This window comes from Mesoplodon densirostris, chromosome 3 (assembly GCF_025265405.1).
Source record: "Mesoplodon densirostris isolate mMesDen1 chromosome 3, mMesDen1 primary haplotype, whole genome shotgun sequence".
Lineage (NCBI taxonomy): Eukaryota > Metazoa > Chordata > Mammalia > Artiodactyla > Ziphiidae > Mesoplodon > Mesoplodon densirostris.
Window position 1 is genome coordinate 172,391,439 of NC_082663.1, and position 22,811 is coordinate 172,414,249.

General features: G+C 37.8%; 1 protein-coding gene across 1 annotated transcript in view; it reads right to left on the reverse strand.

Annotated features, from left to right (window-relative positions):
• The window catches only part of GABRA1 (gamma-aminobutyric acid type A receptor subunit alpha1), a 57,025-nt gene that overhangs the window by 12,812 nt on the left and 21,402 nt on the right, over positions 1-22,811 (reverse strand). Inside the window, exons 4-6 of the mRNA XM_060092600.1 lie at positions 19,573-19,793; positions 16,142-16,224; positions 8,304-8,447 (exon numbers count right to left, since the gene is read on the reverse strand). Coding sequence (XP_059948583.1) covers positions 8,304-8,447; positions 16,142-16,224; positions 19,573-19,793 — 448 coding nt within the window. The remainder of the gene's footprint in view (positions 1-8,303; positions 8,448-16,141; positions 16,225-19,572; positions 19,794-22,811) is intronic.

Consider the following 22,811-nt stretch of genomic DNA (forward strand, 5'->3'; position numbering starts at 1 on the left):
ATTTCTAAATTCATGGCGCTCTCATCTGTCTGTTCACTCAGGCTATTGATAAAAACTTGGAATTAATCCTTGGTTGTTAAGTAGGACTTCCAAAAGAGAGAGAAAGGAATCAGTTGATCATCACAATTTTAATTTCACCTGTACAGTATCTTTCAGTCTATCTCTTATCTCATGGTCACTGCTCTTATCTCCTTTGCAGATTTACAATGTAAATCTGCCATAATCTATGAACTGTCTTGTTTGTCTCCAGTCATGTCCTAAACTACAATTTTCCCTAAATTTGAGGTCAGAGTGATTGTTTCAAAGCATACGTACATACCTTAAAACACCTTAATGGATTCCCATTATCCACATCAGGGTTTGTCAACCTCAGTACTACTGACATTTCAGAACAGATAATTGTTTATTGTGGGAGCTGTCTTGTGTAATTTAGGATATTTAGCCACATACCTTGCCTCTTGCCCACTAGACGCCACTAGTAGCCACTCTCCCTTCCCACAATGTGATAATCAACAATGTCTCCAGTGTTACATACTAACAAGCAAACTCCCTAACCAGTACTCAACACTCTCCACATCCTAGTTCTGATACGCATTTCAGTATCACATCTCATGTCTCACCACACATTTTCATATCTCAGTAATCTGATCAACAAAATTCCCTACTTGACCTCTTCTATAGCCGAATATTTTATTCATATATGGGTTGAGCTCAGTCCATAGTAGAAGAGGAAGAAATGTACTGTATGGGGACACTTTATTAGCTTTAGAAGCAAATGAATTTGGGTTCAAAACCCAGATATGCTATTTTCTTGCTGTGTAGCCTTAAACTCTCTTAAACTCTCTGATCCTCAGTTTCCTCATTATAAAATAGTGATAAGTATATTGTGGGGAGAATACAGAATAAGGGCTATAGTGAAGATCATTCTATATAAGAGTTTTAAAATAAATTTTAGTTCCTTTCTCCATTTCTCCTCTCATTTCTCCAGTCAGAATTGGTAGAATTATTGGTAGAAGAAATGCTCCCTGTACTCTCTATAGTAGGAAATCATCAATACATTCAGTTATGTTTTCATGATTGTTATTAATGATAACACCTGCCATTTACTGATCAATATTAAGTAACTTCAAATTTATTTACAGCTTCTGTTTACACTAATCAATATATTGTATACTTTTAATTTTAGTTATTTATGTACTCATACCCATCCACCAAACTGAAAGCTAATTAAGAAGAGAGAGTTCTTTGAGTATAGCATGGCTTTACATATCCTCAATATTCAGCACCTACCTATGGTGAAAAGGGATGAATGAGGCTTAAGAATACTCATTGCAATTAACATCCACTAGCATCTCTTTTTTGAAAGGTAAATAAAATGTTATCTAATTTTTTTCTATTTTCTGTAGATAACTTGGATAATGTCTCCAAGGTCATCTGAAATAAACAAGTGATTCAAATATGAGAAAAATGCAAAAAAACATTTTTTTTCCTGGGACTCTGCTAAAATGTAGCCTTGGGTAGACATAGTCAGGTTACATCTCACCTCCCAGGAGTACGCATTATTATTCCTAACCATTCATTCAATTGTAGCCTGCAAAATGTCATCAGCTCAAAGAAAAAATTCCATCTGTCATATAATGCCAGAAAGGTGAATGTCTATATATATTCCATTATCATCTTTTCTTGTTCACAATGTGACATTTTGGGAAGATTCTGCAAAGATTTTTTTTTTTTTTTTTCGATACGCGGGCCTCTCACTGTTGTGGCCTCTCCCGCTGCGGAGCACAGGCTCCGGATGCGCAGGCTCAGCAGCCGTGGCTCACGGGCCCAGCCGCTCCGCAGCATGTGGGATCTTCCCAGACCGGGGCATGAACCCGTGTCCCCTGCATCGGCAGGCGGACTCTCAACCACTGCGCCACCAGGGAAGCCCTGCAAAGATTATTTTTTTGGAGGAGCTATCATGTGACATTATATTTGTTTTATAAACCACTTCCTCACTAACAAATTAGAAAAAGTAGAGGAAAACTTCAAATCTTTTGACATCACCTTCCTCAATTAAACAAAATCTAAGAAGTTTTGGTACAAAATGTTGATGGAAGAAATTTTCACATGTTGAGGTATGGGGAAGTCATTCTGGCTTATACATGATTTGGTTGATACTTATTGCTAACCAGAACAGCCTGTCTTGTGGCCTATCAAGCATGTATTGTACATCTACTTTAACCATTAAAGAAAAGAATTCATTTAAAAATCTAAATGGAATAACTGAGGTTCAGGCATCCAAAATGGATCTGGGTGGTCACTGTGGATATGGTTTCAGATATATTCCTGTATCTGAGAATTTCAATTTTCTGAACTCTACCAGACTCAAGGACACCACTAGCCATTCTCAAAATAATATCTGCTAGCAGCTGCCAGCTGCAACCTGATGGTCTCAAGTTCTCCCCATGTAACTATGCATCCAGTTCGGACCCCAACCAACCCTTTGCTTAATAAACATCCTTACTTTTTGCCAGCTCCATCTATAATTTCTGACAAACAACTTATGTAATTTTGCAGTTTTTGCCTTTATAAGCCTCCCCCATTTTTGTAGTCTGGTAGAGCACAATTTGAGCACTTCTTGAATCTGTGTCTTCCAGGCTATAGTCCACAGTTTGGCTCAAATAAAACTTTTATCTGTTCTTATTATATATTATTTATTGATTATTTCCATCAATAACATTTAAATAAGGAGAGAAAAAGGTGGCAAAATCAAAATCACATTGTAATCATTTAAAAATGAAAGAAAAACACAACAAGAAAGTCATGTAAATTGGATTGAAAGAGTATCTCTAGACATCAAGTGCTTATGTACTAAGCATGTCAAATTATTTCCCTCTGATTTAACAGTCTAGAACAATTGTAATTCAAATATCCTTGCACATCATGTAACCCTGAGGGAAGCTTGTAAATTAGATGTGACAATATTTCTTATACATCCCAATACAAAATTAAAGAGAGAGAAGAAAAGAAGCAGGAATATAATTTTGTAAAGCAGCATTGAGGGTTTCTTTAGATCTGGCTTCCATCCTTTACTTTCTTAAATGTTGGTTACTTAGAGTAAATTCCTTGCTTAACTTTATTTGACTTCAGTTTTCTCATTCAGTAAAAATGATAGTGTGCTACTTAACTGTTTCCTGGGATGCTGTGAGGATAATATGAAATAACATGTGAAAGTTCTTCTACAAAAGTCTGAGTCACATGCAGATTTACAGTGTAAAGGTAGAAAGGATAGAAAAGGATTCTCTAGCTCCATTCAATTATTTAACAAAATTGTAGTGGATACTGATTCCATGTAAAGCTATCACTTTCCTTTCAAGTATTCTAAATTTTGTGTTTTCTAAGATGCTACCTTTTTCAAAGGAGTGAGGAATAAAAAATGTCATTGTGGGAGGGGCTGGTATTTTAATATCTGCTTCAGAGAATACGGAAATAGAAATAAGGAAACAATGGTTATAGTTCTAGGCCACTTAACCCCTCTGGACCTATCTCCTCATCTGAAATAGGGTTAGGTTGACCAGATGACTATGTAAGTGTCCCTCTCCACCCTCCCTCCTACAAACCTGTTTTCACGTCTTACAGTTATATTATTTCTCTGGAGATCATGTATTAGGCTGCAAAAATAGAAGTCCTGAGGCTCCTTTGGTGAATGTCGATCACCACTATTGCTCCCTGGTCAGTGAAAACAGTTGCTTCCCTCATTCATTTCAACCCTGCAGAGTCATCCTTAACTCATCCAGAGAAGACTGTTTCTAGGAAAGAGGATCCTACAATTTTCCCTGGTCATCCGTTCTAAGAATAAACAATAGTCATTCACAAAGAAGAGACATTCTTATTAGACAAAACTCACCTACGTTTCCTTTGATCACACCTGTCTATTGACTTAGGCAAATAGGACGACTTTCCAGTCATCATTGTTGTGTTTTAAAAAAGCATTTTATATTACATTCTTCTTATTTTATAGCCGTGATATTATTCTTATACATAATGCCAAATTTAACAACTTTGCATCTCTGTATAAGTCATATTGTCATATCCCTTAATTACAATTATAATTTTTGTGTGGGCTTTCCTTAAAGAATTCCTTAGGAAGCATAATGTGGTATATTAGAATGAGTCAGGGGGCCATGGCTGGGGTCTAGTTTCAAACTGCCTTCCCTTATACTTCAAGAAGAAATGACATCTTCTTAGGTGTCTTCATGTAGCTTTCTTGTACTAACTTCATCATTATTATTAATAGTAATATCTAATATTTATTATATAATTTTTACATGTCAGATACTCTGGTAAGCAGTTTACATGCATTTTTCTCATTTCAATTTCACAGTAACTCATGAAGTAGATCCTCTGATCATCTCCAAGTAGTACAAGAGAAAAGATGAACAGGGAAAGGTCACACAGTTAATAAGTGGTAAAACCAGCATTCAAAACCTCACAGTATAACTCCAGAATCCACCCCTTAAGCTTCATGCTATACCACATTGTTGCATTTTCACATGTCTATCTTGCCTATTACTAGTGTGTCATATGGTTGAGAGCACACACTCTATAGCTAGACTTCCCAAGTTCAAATCCCAGATCTGCCACTGCCTAGCTGTGTGACCTTGGAATAATTATTAAACCTCTCTAGGCCTCAATTATGTCCCATCTGTAAAATGGAGATAATGATAATACCTACAATCTCGGACTGTTGTAAGGATTAGAACAACACAATGCATATTAGCTACTTACATCACTCAACCGTGAGCTTCTTGAGTGCAGGAACTATGGCTCCTTCACCTCTCTTTTCCAGGCCCGATCAGTGTCAAACAGAGTAAATGAGCAAATGGTTGAAGGAATAAGTGAATAAATGAATGGATAACAGAGAATTGCATCGGATGTGAAAACTGACTAGACTCATCCTTCTGTGTCCTTGTAACAAGTTTGCTCTGCCAGGTGAATAAGTGCACTTCAAACTAAGTCTCCAACTCATTTTTTCCCCCAAACTGATGGCAGATTCCAATGAAGGGACTGTCCCTCTAATATGTTTGCACTGAGAAAAATCCAAGTATTGGATTGAGCCTCATATCTTCCCTACTATGGCACTGAAGTGATCTAGAGGTATTTGACCTGAAAGAGGTCACTGGTAGTGTGTGTGAGTGAGTATTCACACATGTGCTGGTTGCACGCAAGTGGGGGAACACCTTCTAACCTTCTAGAAGGTGACCTGAATTGCTTCTCTCCCCACAGAGAATTTTAAGGTAAGAGAAGATGCTTTTTATCTATTCATTCTCAATGTGTGTGTACTTTTCTGCCACCATTCCTAGTCTTCTGGCAGAAACAGGGAGATAATAGCACTCAATGTCATTTATCTTAACGTTTTCAAGGCTCTGTAGGAGTTGTGAAATATGGGATTGAAGACCTTACAAAAGATCTTTGTTTCTTCTCATAGAAATGTAACAACGTGGATTTTTTTTTTTTTTTTTTTTTGCGGTACGCTGGGCCTCTCATGTTGTGGCCTCTCCCATTGCGGAGCACAGGCTCCGGATGCGCAGGCTCAGTGACCATGGCTCACGGGCCCAGCCGCTCCGCAGCATGTGGGATCCTCCCGGACCGGGGCACGAACCCGTGTCCCCTGCATTGGCAAGTGGACTCTCAACCACTGCGCCACCAGGGAAGCCCAACAAGGTGGATTTTTGATGAGCTAAAGGAAACCCAGAGGAAGAGTAGTTCAGGGTTTTAGTGTGGAGGGGAAAACATACATCAAACTGAGCTCCCACATTTGAGAATTTGCTCTCTATTCTCCTCCCCCCTCCCCCCATATCCATTATTGGAATGACAAGGAAAAGCTCTTATTTTGTACAGATAAACTTGCAGCTCTAACACGAAATGATGACTTTTAATGAACCCAACTTATGAGGTCTAGCCAGCTTGGTGGTGGTGGGTTGGACCACTCTTTCTCACCTATTGCCCTTTTAGGACTGTATATCTTTTCTGAGTAACAAGAATGTAGGTAGGCTGATTTAGGAAACCAAAAGTGAAAAAGGTCTCCAAGTTCATCAGACTAAGCCACTCATTTTGCAGACATGGGAACTAGAATATAAAGAGGGATACAGTGACACACCAAGGTCCCTAACATTAGAATGGAAGCACTCCTTCCTCCCAGCAACCGTAGTATATATTTGTCCTATTGCATGCATGCTATTGCACTTGAAATACTATTTCCCTGACATCCTCTAACCTCCATTCTAATGATAGTAGGGAGAGAATTTCTTGAGGGAAATTTCTTTGTCTATTATTCTGAATGTCCTGGGCCTAGAATAGTGATTACTTGGATCCCATCAAATACAGATTGACAAAATGAAAGTCAACCCCTGCAGCAATCCTTCCTTGATTACCCAGGCTGGATTCATTTATTTTTTATTAATTAAGTCAAAATATTTATTCAGTGCCTCCTGTTTCATCTACTGTAGTAAATCATAGGGATACAGAAGACAGGCGTGTACTTGCCCTCACAAAAATGTTAATCACAACACTTTCCACCCATTTTGATAACTACAGTTTGTGTTTGTCTTCCTTTAGACTTCAGATTCCATGAGAGCAAGATATGTGTCTTGTCTATCATTGACTGTAGCACCTGCCACAATATCCAGTTTATAATAACATTCAAGTTTTAAAAAGTAAGCACTGCTCATTTTAGTGTCTTTTCCAACATAACTTGGTGAGGAAGAAAAATGTTCTGTATTTTCCACGTTCTGGGATATTTTCAGGACAATAACAACAGCTATTGCACACCATTTTGAGCATCTACTGTATAACACTCTGTTTAGTGTTTTATACTATCTCATCTTTAATGCAAAATTACAGGCTCGCCATTATTAGAAGAGAACAGAGTTTCTAATTGGATAAATGACCCTCCCAAAGTCACCAGGCTTCTAAGAGGCAGGACTAGGACTTGAGCCCACATCTTTCTCACTGCAAAGCCTAAGACATTTCCACTATGCCATGTGCATTTCTAAGGTAGGCAAAGCTGAGGGAAAATCTTCTCCATTTTTCAAAGCAAGAAACATAAATATTTCAACTTCTATAGTAGCCACGGTTGCTATAAAGTTAGCAAAAGACAGATCCTGTTAAGCAGCAATTATCCAATAGTCAGAGTAAGATATATTGACCTATTACTTGAATTTAGAATGGTCAGATTATAATGATCATGGTCCTAATATAAAGTCTGAAATGTAAGGAAGAAATTTTCCTGAGAAAAAGAGCAATTCTGCCTTTACATATCACTTAATTGTCTTTTTTTTTTAGGAATTACAAATCAAAGTGAATGAACTAATTTCAAATTTTAGATACAGTCATAAAATTGTTGATCCTTGCTAAGCTTTCAGTAATTGAACATAATTAAAAATATTGGTATTAAGGGAGCATATTTTCCTAATTGTTAGAATCCAAATTTTATTTATAATTATCTGACCCTATGATCACATATCCCTTAGTCACAAAAGGGATACCTGCATAACTAAACTCATCTTATTTCTTGAAGCAACTTCAAAAGTTTAAAATTTTAGATACAGCTGCTTCATAGTATCTGATCTAATTTTGAGTATTTCATTGGTAAAACAGTTACAGTACCAAGAAGGATGGTGGTCCATCTACTTTTAATTCCAGAATGGAGTGATCAGTGTAGATTTTAGCTGTAGAAGATCCCTGGCTAGAGTCACAAATGGATTTGTGGGGAAAAAAAAGGCTTTTTGGTATCCTATGTGTAATGATTGCCGCTAGAAATTTACCAAGATTTATTGAATAATGACAATAAATGGGGCCTAGATGACATTAATAGCTAACATTTATTAAGAGTTTTTTATGTGCCAGGAAGTGTGATGATTACTCTTCATGGATTTAATTCATTCCTTCCAACAACCCTGTGACCTGACCACAATTAACTGGCAAGCTGGAGGAATAAGGATTTAACCCGTATATTCTTCTCCAAAAGTTCACATGCCTAAATACAATGCTACCCTGATCACATGGAACTACTTCTTCATTTTGTAAACAAACAAACAACAACAACAAAACCCCCCAGAGACCAAAAGGCATTAAATGTCAAATTCAAGGTCACAGGTCTATAGAGTTTACACTAGCTGCCAGTCCAACTATTCCCCAGTTTAGTGCAATTTTTCACTCTCTCTACTTGTGTCATTGAAGGACTTAACTGAATTTGCACATTCTTACAAAAACTTTTTCTGGTCCTTCTCCCCTACCTAAAGTAACTAAATGGCACTCACCTGTGCTAGACTGAACAATTCCAGAGTCTACTGTTTGTCCAAGAAGATCGTACTGGTTTAGGCGTGACCCATCTTCTGCTACAACCACTGAGCGTGCTGGCTCTCTGGTCCACTCATAAACAACTTCCGCTCTCGTGTAAGCATCTAAAAGGAAAGAATGGAAGACGGTCCATGTGTTTTGCTGCTGTGCTTCTCCTAGTTAGTTGGTGTGTTCTATCAGTTTCATATTTTCTAACACATGGTTCCAGAGGTCAGCCTAGGAAAGGAGAGCCCATATCCCTTAGTTTAGGAAAACTGAGACACATTTTCCTGATTCATTCAGTTATCAGTTCACTCATAACAAATGGTATTTAAGCATCTACAAAGGACTAAGTACCTTGCTGAGGATACAGCAGTGAACATAACAAACACCTGATCTTGGGGAACATGCATTGCAGTAGTGGGGACAAAAGCAGAGAAGCTAATGAATACATAATTCAAGTAGTGTTAAATGCAGTAAAGCCATATACAACAGATATGAGGATAGAGAATGGAGGGGATGGGGCCTATTCTAGGTAAGGGACTCAAAGAGGTTCACTGAGGAAATGACATTTATACAAATACATGACAGAAATGTGAGAGGGAGCCATGTCTTGGGGAAGGGTACTCTGGATAGATGAGCTAGCAAGTTTCTTCCTCCAGGGCAGGTAAAAGCTTGACATATTTAACAAAGAACAAGAAGACCAATGTGGCCAGAATGAAGAGTTGAAATGAGGTTAGAGGCAGTAGCCTGGGTCCAGATTATATCAGGCCAGGGGAAGGTCATGATAAATGTGATAAAACTGGATATTTTACTAAGCATCCTTTTTTTTTTGACATCTTTATTGGAATATAATTGCTTTACAATGGTGTGTTAGTTTCTGCTTTATAACAAAGTAAATCAGCTATACATATACATATATCCCCATATCCCCTCCCTCTTGCGTCTCCCTCCCACCCTCCGTATCCCACCCTTCTAGGTGGTCACAAAGCACTGAGCTGATCTCCCCGTGCTATGCAGCTGCTTCCCACTAGCTATCTATTTTACATTTGGTAGTGTATATATGTCCATGCCACTCTCTCACTTCATCCCAGCTTACCCTTCCCCCACCCCACGTCCTCAAGTCCATTCTCTACATCTGTGTCTTTATTCCTGTCCTGCCCCTAAGTTCTTCAGAACCATTTTTTTTGATTCCATATATATGTGTTAGCATACGGTATTTGTTGGTTTCTCTTTCTGACTTACTTCACTCTGTATGACAGACTCTAGGTCCATCCACCTCACTACAAATAACTCAATTTTGTTTCTTTTTATGGCAGAGTAATATTCCTTTGTATATATGTGCCACATCTTTATCCATTCATCTGTTGATGGACACTTAGGTTGCTTCCATGTCCTGGCTACTGCAAATAGTGTTGCAAAGAACACTGTGGTACATGACTCTTTTTGAATTATGGTTTTCTCAGGGTATATGTCCAGTAGTGGGATTGCTGGGTCATATGGTAGTTCTATTTTTACCTTTTTAAGGAACCTCCATACTGTTCTCCATAGTGGCTGTATCAATTTACATTCCCACCAATAGTACAAGAGTGTTCCCTTTTCTCCACACCCTCTCCAGCATTTATTGCTTCTAGATTTTTTTTTTTTTTTTTTTTGTGGTACGCGGGCCTCTCACTGTTGTGGCCTCTCCCGTTGCGGAGCACAGGCTCCGGATGTGCAGGCTCAGCGGCCATGGCTCACGGGCCCAGCCGCTCCGTGGCATATGGGATCCTCCCGGACTGGGGCACGAACCCATATCCCCTGCATCGGCAGGCGGACTCCCAACCACTGCGCCACCAGGGAGGCCCGCTTCTAGATTTTTTGATGATGGCCATGCTGACTGGTATGAGGTGATACCTCCATTTTTAAAGAGTGTGATTTTACTTTCTTTTTAATTAATTATCCTTCTCATAGATATTTACCATGATGATGATGAGGAAGAGGAGGAGGAGGAGTACCATACAGCTCTTTCCACTTCTCAGTCATTCTTATTTGTCATGTAACACTTTAACCTAGTCATTCTCCTATAGGAGAGGTTAGGTCATAATCCTTATCTTTAATTCAGGAAGGTTAGAAGAGGAGATGTACAGAGTGAGAGAGACAGAGAAGGAGAAAGAGAAGGAATTCCATAGCTTTTCTGATTTCTAGTCACAGAACACCCACGTCATTTAGGTTGTAATGGTGGTACCTATTCTCCTCTGTTTAGTTGTAGAGAGATAAACACTGAAGGGCTATCGCATTAGCAAAAACAGTTTCCAGGGCTTCTGAGTGTGAGATATGATAGCAAAAGTTAGCCTTATGGTGAAAGCTTTACCCCTTGGCCAACTTCTCCATTAGGGACAGTAGGCTCTGTACCTAGGGCCTACAATGCTTTTAGGAGGCACAGACATGTTTCACTTTCTTTTAAAATCAGAAGAAAAATGAATATAATCCAACTTTTTATTAACATCATCATAAAATATAAAAATTTAAAAGAGAAAATAAAAATTAAAATACATTTTTAATATATATGTTTGGAGGAATGGCCCTCAAAGGTAAACATTCCTGTGGCTCAGAAGTCATAATGAGTCCCTGCTCAGCACAACCCTCACCCCATGGTAACCTGGCTTGGGTACTTTGTCCAAATCTGTATTTGTCCAAACTACAATACTATGAGATGTAAAATAATGGTGGCCTTTTCACACAAACATGAGGCTGCCTAAAACCAGATGTGAGCCCATGCCCCTCATTCTCTGAACAACATTCTCTTTATAGTGACCACTTGTTTCTGGGTGATTGATGCAGAAAAATGTAGCTAGTATTCCCCAGATTTTATGTGGGTATCCTGTCTGTTCCAGCATCATTCCTGAACCAACTTAAAATCAGATCGATTTTTTTTTTTTTTTTTTTTTTTGCAGTACGCGGGCCTCTCACTGTTGTGGCCTCTCCCATTGTGAAGCACAGGCTCCGGACGCGCAGGCTCAGTGGCCGTGGCTCACAGGCCCAGCCGCTCCGCGGCATGTGGGATCTTCCCGGACTGGGGCACGAACCCGTGTCCCCTGCATCGGCAGGCGGACTCTCAAGCACTGCGCCACCAGGGAAGCCCCAGATAGCTTTTTAAACAAATTTTTTCAGAAGTTTGAGAGAATATACTAGGAATTAATTTAGTGGTTATGGCTTCTTTCAGAAACATGTAAGAGTGACAGTAGATAATTTTAGAGTTTATCATCATTGCCTTTTTTATTTTATTAATTGTGGTGTTCCTCACTGAAATTTTTTTAACTGCAGTAGTCTTTAATTTATTAATTTATTTTCAGCTTTATTGAGGTATAATTAATAAAACTGTAAGATATTTAAAGTGTACAACATGAGGATTTATTATACATATACATTGTGGAAGGATTTCTCCCATTGACTTAACACATCTCATTGACTTAAAAAAAAATTAAGCATTTCAGAATTGTAAAGAGTGGCATGATTGCATTTGTTAGGAGGGTCTAAAACTTTATTTATTAAAAAAAAATCCCTTTGGAGAGGCCAGAGCACACATTTGAAAAGAACCATATCACTTAAAATTTGTAGGTACCTATATTCAGTAAAATGTTTTTCTGGTCATGATAAACTCTTGTTTGTCAAGTGGAAGGGTCTTTCCAAAGAGGACATACTGGGTTTATGGTGACCTGGAATTACTGAATGTTAATGGGGAAGAACTTTTAGAGTCACATAGTTTATTTCATTTTACAAATGGCAAGCTGGGGCACAGGTACATTAAATGACTTGTTTAAGGGTGCATAGTTACTTAGTGGGAAAACGAAGATAAGAACATAGAATGGCATTCATTCTACTCCACTGCTGTTAGTAAGAATTTTCTAGGCAAAGACTCTCTAATATATGCTCAAAAGCCAAGCAAAGATAACTGGTGGTCATGTAACTATTGATGAAACCAATTCTAGACCTTGTGTCATTTCATAACAAATTAGAGTTCTTGCTACTTTATCACACTGTCATTAGCAACAGTGGCTGGACTCTATCTTTTTATACCTTGTCATGTGTTGCCAATGGGCTGCTAATTTACTTGTAGAGGGAAAAGAAAAGTGTGTTACCATCGACTTCTCATTTCATATAATTCAGTGTCTCATTTCTTGCAATTTTTAGAAACTCCACTGTGTATGAAATCTACTATAAATATGCTATTGTTGTGAAGGTAGAGATTACTCATTGTTTACATCTTTCAATAGAAATCTTCCAAAATGAAGAGTAAATTCATATGATGAAATTTGCTGTTTTAAATATAGAAGACAGATACACCTAAAGGCTCACCTAAAGCTCCACAATAGGTGATATATCTTATTATTTCTTCGTTTCAATATCTGGAAAGTAGGTCCTATGAAAACTTTTTTGATTTGACACTATTTAGCATAAAGAAAAGAAGGTTAGAAAGAGTCTTCAGCTATGTAGTCAAAAACGTTAAGCTCAGATTTCAAATAAATCAGTAGATTACTTAAGAAAAAAATTTTTTTAAAAGATGGCATAGACAGTATCAGAAGAGCATCTGCTTATTGACACTGTCACTTCAGTTTTATGGGCCTTTGTTTTTCCATTTGTATGAGGCAGGTACACTAAATAATTTCTAAAATTATTTATTGTTCAGAATTCTTTTGAATTTCTGTTTATCCCTTTCTCCTTGTTTATAAGACACTGCTTGATAATCAGTCAGGAAATGATCATTTATTATATCCTGACTACGTCTAGCACTTGCCTAGATCTTATTGTCAGAATATATAATCTGAATCTCTTCTTCTACAATCAAAGCCTTATTTTGTAAATTCCTCAGAAAGCACTTAAAAGATGTCAGCTGCCTTATGTATATATACAGTGTTTGAGTTATCTGGCCTTATACAGAGGGTGTTATCCCTAACAAGCAGAAAGTATAATGTAGCACTGACAATCAGAATCTAATGGCGAGTGGTAAGGAAAACATCTGCTTTTCCAGGTTTGGTTCTTATCAACATATGGATGAAGTTGCTTCCGTACCTCATAAACATTTATTACATAGTGCTTTACTAAATCATTGCAAAATCATCTTGCTTATGTTTTCCTTATTCTCTCTGACACTTTGGCAAGGTGTTTGCTTTAAAAGTTGGGTCAAAACAGTTTTATCTCACTTTTGCCTCAGTTTCTTTATCTCTGAAATATGCTAGTTAGACCACGTTTGAGAAATGACTATACCATAAATGGACCACTGCTGCATCTTCTAATTCTACTGGCAGGCAACAGTAATTCGCCATGGTGTTCCCTTCCACTGAGCATGTGCCTTCTGAGTCTATTCTTCAATATTAAGTCTTTGATGTTGAGGTTTCATTCCCCACAGTCCTTAAACCCTCTTTTCTGAGGCCATCATTTCTGAGGCTTAAACACTGAAGGGGCATTTAAAACCTGATTATTATCATCTTTATCCATTCAATAAATATTTATTGAGTGCCTACATTGTATTAGGCTCTGTGCTAGGAAATGTAGAACAAAATAGATTCTGCTGTCATGGAGTTTGCAGTCTCCAGACAATAACAATGTTAACAAAACTAATAATTATTTCTGTGATAAATAGTATAAAATAAATGTGTATTGTGATCAAGAAGACTGATGGGAGCATCTACAAGTTTTGATAAGGGCTTCAAGGAAGGCCCTAGGAACCGATATTTATGCTGAGATGTAGGGGATAAATAAAACCAGCCACGGGGAATTCCCTGGCGGTCCAGTGGTTAGGACTCGGCACTTTCAGTGCCGAGGGCCAGGGTTCGATCCCTGGTTGGGGAACTAAGGTCCCACAAGCTGCGAGGCATGACCAAAAAATAAATAAATAAAAATCCTATATTTAAAAAATAAAACCAGCTATGCTAAGAACCAAGGGGAGAGTAACCCAGGCAGAGAAAAGAGCATGTGCAAAGGCTCTGAGGTGGGAAACAGCTTACTTGTTTTTCTTTAAATTTCAGTTTTCTTATGTGAGACATTATTTGTTTTCTCCTCACTGTCCATTTTCTTCAGGATGACAATGTGCCTAGTTAAAAATATTTTTCCCCAGCCTCCTTTGCAGTTAGCATTGGTCATGTGACACAGCTTTAATTAATAAGATGTGAGAAGATACCTGTTAGGACTTTAGGGAAAGATTTTACTTTTTTGACACAGGCACTACTCTTTTCTTCTTTTCCCACTATTCCTCTTCATCTTGAAAGCAGAGGCAATGGCTGGAGTTGCAACAACCATTCTGTCATCAGGAAGAATTTCTAAGGACGTCTTAAGACAGCATCCTTGTTAAGATGCTGAACTAACCAGTAATTAACCAACAGTCACTTACCTTCATATATCTTGTATAAAAATATAAACTCCTCTTTTTTAAGCTATACTCACTGATTAAAAGTGAGTGAACTAAGTAATATACTAAACATAAAATTAATTGTCTAAAACAAGATATTTTTGAAGCCAAAAGGAGGTACTATTAGTTATACCAGGATTTAGGTGTGAATCAGTACTGTTTCAGGCAAACTATGATGTATGATATCCCTAACTATAAGATTATTTTGTGGATTAGATGAGCTGATGCATATACAAATATTTAGTACACTGCCTGGCATACAAGTAACACATAATACATAATATTATTGTTAAAAATGGAACTGGTAATGAGAAAAAAAATAATAGTTCATGGTATAGAACATACATTAAATTGGGGAAAAAATGGAGAGGAGGGAGTTATCATCAAAGGCCTGTTTAGCTGACAGTTTTTGAAGTCGTTTACCCTTGGGTTTCAGTATAGAATGAGATTTATAAATAGAGAAAGTTGTCTTTCCATGACTAGCGCTGCTAGGAACCCAAAGGCCCTTTGCTATTTTCTTTGCTTGCTGTCTTCCTACACTACCACTATTTTTCTTCTGTGAATCATACCTTCACCAAAATAGTTGCTCAGATTGCCTGTCTAGTGAGAATAGAAAGCTGGTTAGGTTAGTCAAGAGGTTGACTCAGTCCTTATATGTAACTCCCCTGCAGGAAACCAGGAATACATTATTCCTCCTCACTTTATGCATGCACACTAATCAAAAGCAGAAAAGTAGAGGAAGACAAGATAACCTAACTCTGCTGACCACTGTTCTCTGGGCTCCTCTAACATGTGTGCCTGCATATTTTCAAGTAGCAGAAACCCTAAAAGTTATCATAAAGGTGATTTATCTAAGATAGCTTCAAAAGCATTAATGTATACATGAACTTCATGAGATATCCAAACATATCAAGAACTGTTTTAAGACTATAATTAGAGTAAGTTCTTTTCTAGCATCATCTTTGGGTGTAGCCTTCATTATTAAGAGAACCTAATTATTGTACTTTGCCACCTACCAATATTTCCATTTGATAAACAAGTCAAATTATTCTTAAGAACAAACAAATATCAGTAATGATATAAAATAAACACAGTGATCTCCATTTATTGGAAAGAAGGTATTATCTATGAGGTATAAGCATCCATACTCCATTTGGTTTTTTATGAATACTACTTGAACAAAAATAGAATATTTCCACTAAATAGTTAAATCCATTCTTTCTAGTTCAACAGATAGGGAATAACCCCTTCCTGAAAAAATATTAAAAAGTGAAGTCAAAGATGATTACTTACAGAAAGCACTTGCAGTAAATCACTGTTTAAATATTCTTGATGTTCTTTATCTGTCTCTTGAACATTCATAACTAGCTGGAGGTTTCTTGCTTAAAGACATGCCTCTCATAAAAATAAAAATAAAATAAATTTACTCACAGCTCCCAAATTTTAGTGGGCAGGCATGGGCATCCATAGGGAAATCCTCCAAATGCATTGGACATTCAGCTCTCACCGTCAGCCTTATCAATTAAGGGAAATACGGGATACAAACAAAAGTCCTATAGATTAGATACTTTCTGATAAATACAAGTGGGATGTTATTAACTATAGCAAATATATTAAGAAAGCAGGAGAGACAAACACAAATGGCAATGCTGTACCGAGCTGTTAATAATCAACTGATCTAAAAAGAATTATTGGACTTCCCTGGTGGCACAGTGGTTAAGAATCCACCTGCCAATGCAGGGGACATGGGTTCAAACACTGGTCCGGGAAGATCCCACATGCCGCGGAGCAACTAAGCCTGTGCACCACAACTACTGAGCCTGCACTCTAGAGCCCACGAGCCACAACTACGGAGCCCATGAGCCACAACTACTGAAGCCCACACGCCTAGATCCCATGCTCCACAGCAAAGACAAGCCACCACAACGAGAAGCCTGAACACCACAACGAAGAGTAGCCCCCGCTCACCGTGACTAGAGAAAGCCTGTGCACGAAGACCCAATGCAGCCAAAAATAAATAAATAAATTTTAAAAAATAAAAAAAAATAAAAAGAATTATTTACAACAATGACTGGATTCTATCCATTTTTTTGTCTGTTTTGAGAAAATAGGTGACACCTGATTTTATATGATGGGCAAGCATTGCCAAAGTTTTCCAAAATATGCACCTACCAGAGCAAATCCTTTGAGAATAAAATGGGATGTAAGCAAATAAATACTTGCAATAATGCTAATTCATCCTTGGTTGAGAAGACATGGATAACAAGGAAGAGAGGCAAATTTCTCCATTCCTAAGTGCATCTCTCCCCACCTCCTTCCCTAATATAGCACCAAATGCATAAGACAACAAAGGAATAGGTGAGGGAGGAACTGTCCTCAGGTTCTGTGAAGCTGACATTCACTTAAAGTCTCCTTTATAAGTGATTTCACTATATTCCAACCATTTAGTTTTACCTACAAATCTACTGCCTAATTGAAGCCAGTACTCTGCTGAGCTTCTTTTTAGTCCCTATGTTATGGGAATGTGAATGTGAATTCTATTTATGTTTTTTTTTTTTTAGAAGACGTTGGGGGTAGGAGTTTATTAATTAATTTATTTATTTTTGCTGTGTTGGGTCTTCGTTTCTGTGCGAGGGCTTTCTCTAGTTGTGGCAAGCGGGGGCCACTCTTCATCGTGGTGTGTGGGTCTCTCACTATCACGGCCTCTCTTGTTGAGGAGCACAGGCTCCAGATGCGCAGGCTCAGTAGTTGTGGCTCATGGGCCCAGTTGCTCCGCGGCATGTGGGATCCTCCCAGACCAGGGCCCGAACCTGTGTCCCCTGCATTAGCAGGCAGACTCTCAACCACTGCACCACCAGGGAAGCCCCCTATTTATGTTTTAAAAAGGGTAGTCAAGAAAGGAATTCACCGAAATATATTTGATCTCATTTGGTGGAACTATGGAAAATTTACACCCAAATTCCTCACATAATTTTCAGAAAATATATTTACCCATATTATTAAGTAACTCTAATGTGGCAAGATGGCTTTATAATGAGTAAAATCATGAAGTGATTACAATATTAATTAAAGTAAATATGAAATGTGTAAATGAATGATTAAACTCATATACTTAAGTCAAACTATTCAGGGAAGTGGTAACACATTAGCAAAGGTGATGAGACATTTAGGAGAAGGGGGATATAGGTTAGTTACTGATGAAGAATATTACATATATCAGGAACTATTAACTGATAAACTTTTCAGTATACACAAATCCCTCCTTAGATAATTACCAGCTGGCAGGAAAGGATACTAGATTTAGGCTCAAAAACAAGTGTAGGATATTTTACAAGGGGAAAATATTTCAAATTTCAAATATAAGTAGATCCTGCTTAGATGATCTGGAAAATTCTCAACACATCTGTCCACTGATCCTCTACTCTCTCTCTTTTCTGGATTTTTCATTCTTTCAGTCCTATTACAGTTTTACTAGTTGAGTCCAACATGTATCTAAAGTGGCTCTTAAAGCAGTTTTTCTTTCATTTGGGTATAAAAAGCTAGGAATTCTGGCAGCTTTCTCCAAAGTCAAAATATCACTCTACTCCCACTTGAAACACAATCCACCAAGTCTAGGGGTTGCCTTCATTATCTTTTCATACCAAAGGAATAATTGGATGGTCTAAATTACCAAGTGCTGGGCAGATCTACAAAAACAACATTCCAACAAGTCATCTGGATATGAAAAAACTGCTTCTCTTCAGAATGAGTCCTAGATAGTTTTTAAAAATATTTTATTTATTTATTTATTTTATATTTTGGCTGTGTCAGGCCTTAGTTGTGGTACACAGCATCTTCGTTGCGGCATGTGGGATCTTTCACTGCGGTTTGTGGGCTTCTCTCTAGTTGAGGCATGTGGACTTTGTAGCTTGCAACACACAGGCTCTCTAGCTGAGGTGCACGAGCTCAGTAGTTGTGGCGCACTGGTTTAGTGGCCTTGCAGCATGTGGGATGTTAGTTCTCCGACCGGGGATTGAACCCATGTCCCCTGCATTGGAAGGTGGATTCTCTACCACTGGACCACCAGGGAAGTCGCAAGTCCTGGATAATTCTTAATTTCTCATAAAATAGGAATGTTTTTAAACAACTTTTTTTCTAAAAATATTCAAACCTTTATTCAATTCATGTTTCTTTCATTCATCCATAAATGAATGATTGGTATCCAGATTCAGGGCTTACAGTAATCTCAAAATGAGGGAAATGTTTATGGAGCAAAAATATATATGTAGTCTTCAATTTAAGCAAAATTAAGATTATTTATATTCTCAGTCTAATTAACATCATTGTGAATTAATATACTTCTTCAAAATGTATACTTCCACATGAATTTATGTTTAAAATTTTTGAACTTTTTCTATTTTCTGGTTTTTTTCTCCTTTTTAAATAGAAACATTTTCAGATATATACCATGAGGTAGCTTCTAGAAATTTAATCTAGATCTTACTGGAATGCAGGAATGCATGAGGTTAACAGTAGGGAGAAGTTCCTCTGTTGAATTAGAACATATTGGAGATAGATATATATATATATATATATATATATATATATATATATATATATATATATATATATATTTATATATATTGCATTACTTATACATTGTAAACATTTTTTTTCATTTTGTCTAATCATTTTACTTAACATTTTAATACTCGCATAATATTTCAGCCAGTTTAGTTTTTATAGTAGAATAATTATTAAAGTTGAAAAACAGGGAAAACAGGAAACCAGATGCTCTACAATGGCCCATCAGCTTGTTGACTGCCTACACATGGAAGAGAAGGTCTAGAAAAATTCACAAACGGAAGCACAGTCATCCTTACCTCATGGTGTACAACAAGGTCCCATCCTCCGTGATCCGTAGGAGCTTGTTGGGCATGGTCATGTTGTGTGCCACTGATTTCTTTCCATTGTGGAAAAAGGTATCCGGAGTCCAGATTTTACTTGCCATTAGGTTATTTAACCGGAGTACCGTCATGGGTCCTTTAAATTTTAACCTTTCATCCTTCCAGCTTTGACGGAAGAATACATCTATTGTATATTCCTAGGTAATTTTGGAGAATGGCAAAGAGTTCACTGTGCTGTATTTTGCAATGCAAATGGCTTACACAGACGATGCATAATTTTTGCAACTTTAGAAGCAAAATATGACCTAGATGATTTTCCTAGAAGTAAACTTGTGGTGGCCTGTACATATTGGTATCAGGTGAATCATTGGTTGACATAATCACTTGAAAAATATCTAAATGCCTGAATTACTTTTTGGTAAGAAAACTTCTGCTGAGTATCTCCTCAGACATGTGAAAGGAAACTAGCACCCTATCCCCATCACCACCTACACCACATCAGTACTCGAAGAGATAGAATATATTGCAAGTGAAAACAAAACTCATGTTACAGATTATGACATACAGGAAAATGTTTAAGTTAGGCAATTCTAGTTATAAAAATAAAGCATTTGGGGGGCCCTCTCACGGTTTCGGAAAACCCCACACCCAGTCCCAAGACATCCATGGTGCTAATGTGAATGTGATACTCCCATCTTCTTTTTGGCTAAGTGAACATTTTTTTCCACAAATAATGTATATAGATTTTCAATTCTACACAGTGAAGAAGATTATGAAAATAAGAAATTGTTTCACTGGTAATTTGCATACTTTCCAAGAAAAAAAGAAAAGAATGCAGAATATGCAGGTGTGTGTGAGTGTGTGTTTGTGAGTATATATATGTGTGTGTGTGAGACACAGGAGAAATGTGTGAAGCTCATCATCATTCACAGCCAGGGAATCTATTTGTTTGAATAAGCACAGCATTCCTCATGGCAATACCCAGAGACAAACATCTGCTAATCTGAAAACAAGCAATGTGATTTACCAGCTCCTAAAATTGAAAGGGGGTAATAATATCCATCTTCCTTGCAGGACTTGCTACACTGACACTAAAATTGGAAGTCAATGGTTTGAAATAAAGATTACCACATTCTCCATTAATCTTAGAATGCTCCAAACTGGAAGGAAGACTAACTTGAAAACATCATGCTCTGTTTTCTTAATCCCCTAAACCCTGATGCATCAGAAAGCTGTTTTTTAAAATCTTTTATACATATCATCTTTAGCACATGCACAATAGTGTCTGTGTTCAGGCTTTCTGTGCATGAATTTTACTACCTGTCTCTTTCCCAGGGTTAATGCAAGTTTGGGTAAAGACTGAATGAAGATTTTCAAAGCACACATTTGACATTGCTGAGCCCTTACTGATCAGGTTACTAAGAATTATTATTGGTTAGTCTATAATGTACCAGGCATAGTGGTAAGTGCGATTGAGATAGAAAAAAAAAAAACAAAGTATAACAGGACACCAGTCTATCTTTGCAGGCAGAAGTTACTTTTGTTTGTTTTTTCTGTCTGGAAGTCTCAGATGAGAGGCACTGGGATACCTGGCGTAGGAATTTACTTAGAAACATTTATTAAGCATCTGTTAAATTCGACAGAGTGAGAAACTGTTTGGACTTGGAAGCTATAGGAAAAACTTGTGGAGGAGTAAACTGGGTTTAGAATAGTATTTTTCTTGAGGAGAGAAATGAGGGGAGTGCCTGTGGATTATATCAGGAAAAGATCCAGAGTAGCAGTGCTTGCTAGGGAAACAGAGCAGATGGGTTTACTCTGGGCTGTGCATGTTCTCTTCTCTGGACAATAGACAAGCTTCTGGGATAGGGCTATGCTAATGATGCTATTTCTATTCCTCAGGAATCAGCGCTCTATAGTTTATGCAACTGAACAACTTTAGCCTGGTCAGCAGTGGAGGCAACAGTCTCTCGTAAACCAAGGTTCCAAGGATGTCTAAACTGACCATATTCCCATGAATCTGAAACATTTGTTCACTTGTTGCTTGCTCCAAGGGGATTTTTGAATATAAAATAAATGTTACATATAAAATAAACTTAAACTATATTTATCATCAAGTGTTTGACAAGATATATCCCAAAGACAAAGATTCCAAAAAATTATGTCAAAACTTGCCAAGGTCCTAAGGTTTACAAGTTTATCATATTTACAGCTAGCTTTATTTACCTGTGATAATGGTGGACAATGAAATGCCCAAATTCATTTAAGATACTCTCTTTTTGAATACCTAGTTACACAAGCATGCATGTGCATACACACACACACACACACACACACAAGTACAAGGGGCAAAATTAACTGGATTAGCTTTCATTTCCATGATTTCCTCTGTTAGAAGTGGAAATGAAAACTGATATAAAGCAGTTGATCATGATCACCTCTTGCCTAAAAAAGAATGTATTTGGTCTCCCATATTCTGAGAATGGCCCCTGCAAGATTGCCATGGTAGCAGCATGCAGCTCCCAGCAGCTACTTGTATAGTGTGACCTCTCCCCATGGTCGAAATTCATTAGACCAAGATGGGCCAGAGCCCCTTCTTTAGGAAGTTGGAACAAGAAGGAGAGGGTAAAGCTAGAGCATAATGGTTACAAATGTAAATTCTAAGTCTGCTAACTAGAACTGAATCGTCCCTCTGCCACATGAATGGCCTTAGGTCATTTTCTTATTTTCTCCAATGCCCTAGTTGCCAATTTATAAAGTGGGGATCATTGAAATACTTATTTCACTTTGCTGTTGTGAGAAGTGTCAACACAAGTGAACAGCTTACAGGAATGTCTAGAGCAGCGGTCTCCAACCTTTTTGGCACCAGGGGCCGGTTTCGTGGAAGACAATTTTTCCACGGACCATGGTGGGTGAGGGGCAGGGGGATAGTTTAGGTGGTAATGCGAGTGATGGTTCAGGCGGGAATGGGAGCGATGGGGAGCGGCAGATGAAGCTTCGCTCGCTTGCCCGCTGCTCACCTCCTGCTGTGCGGCTTGGTTCCCAACAGGCCACGGACTGGTAGTGGTCCGTGGCCCGGGGGTTGGGGACCCCTAGTCTAGAACACAGAAGTTCTCAGTAAACATTAAAAGTTATTGTCTTTCTATTTTTTTTTAAATCAACACAAATTTATATTAGATTTCTAGGTAGCTGGGAATGGAAAAAGTGCTATTTCTTTG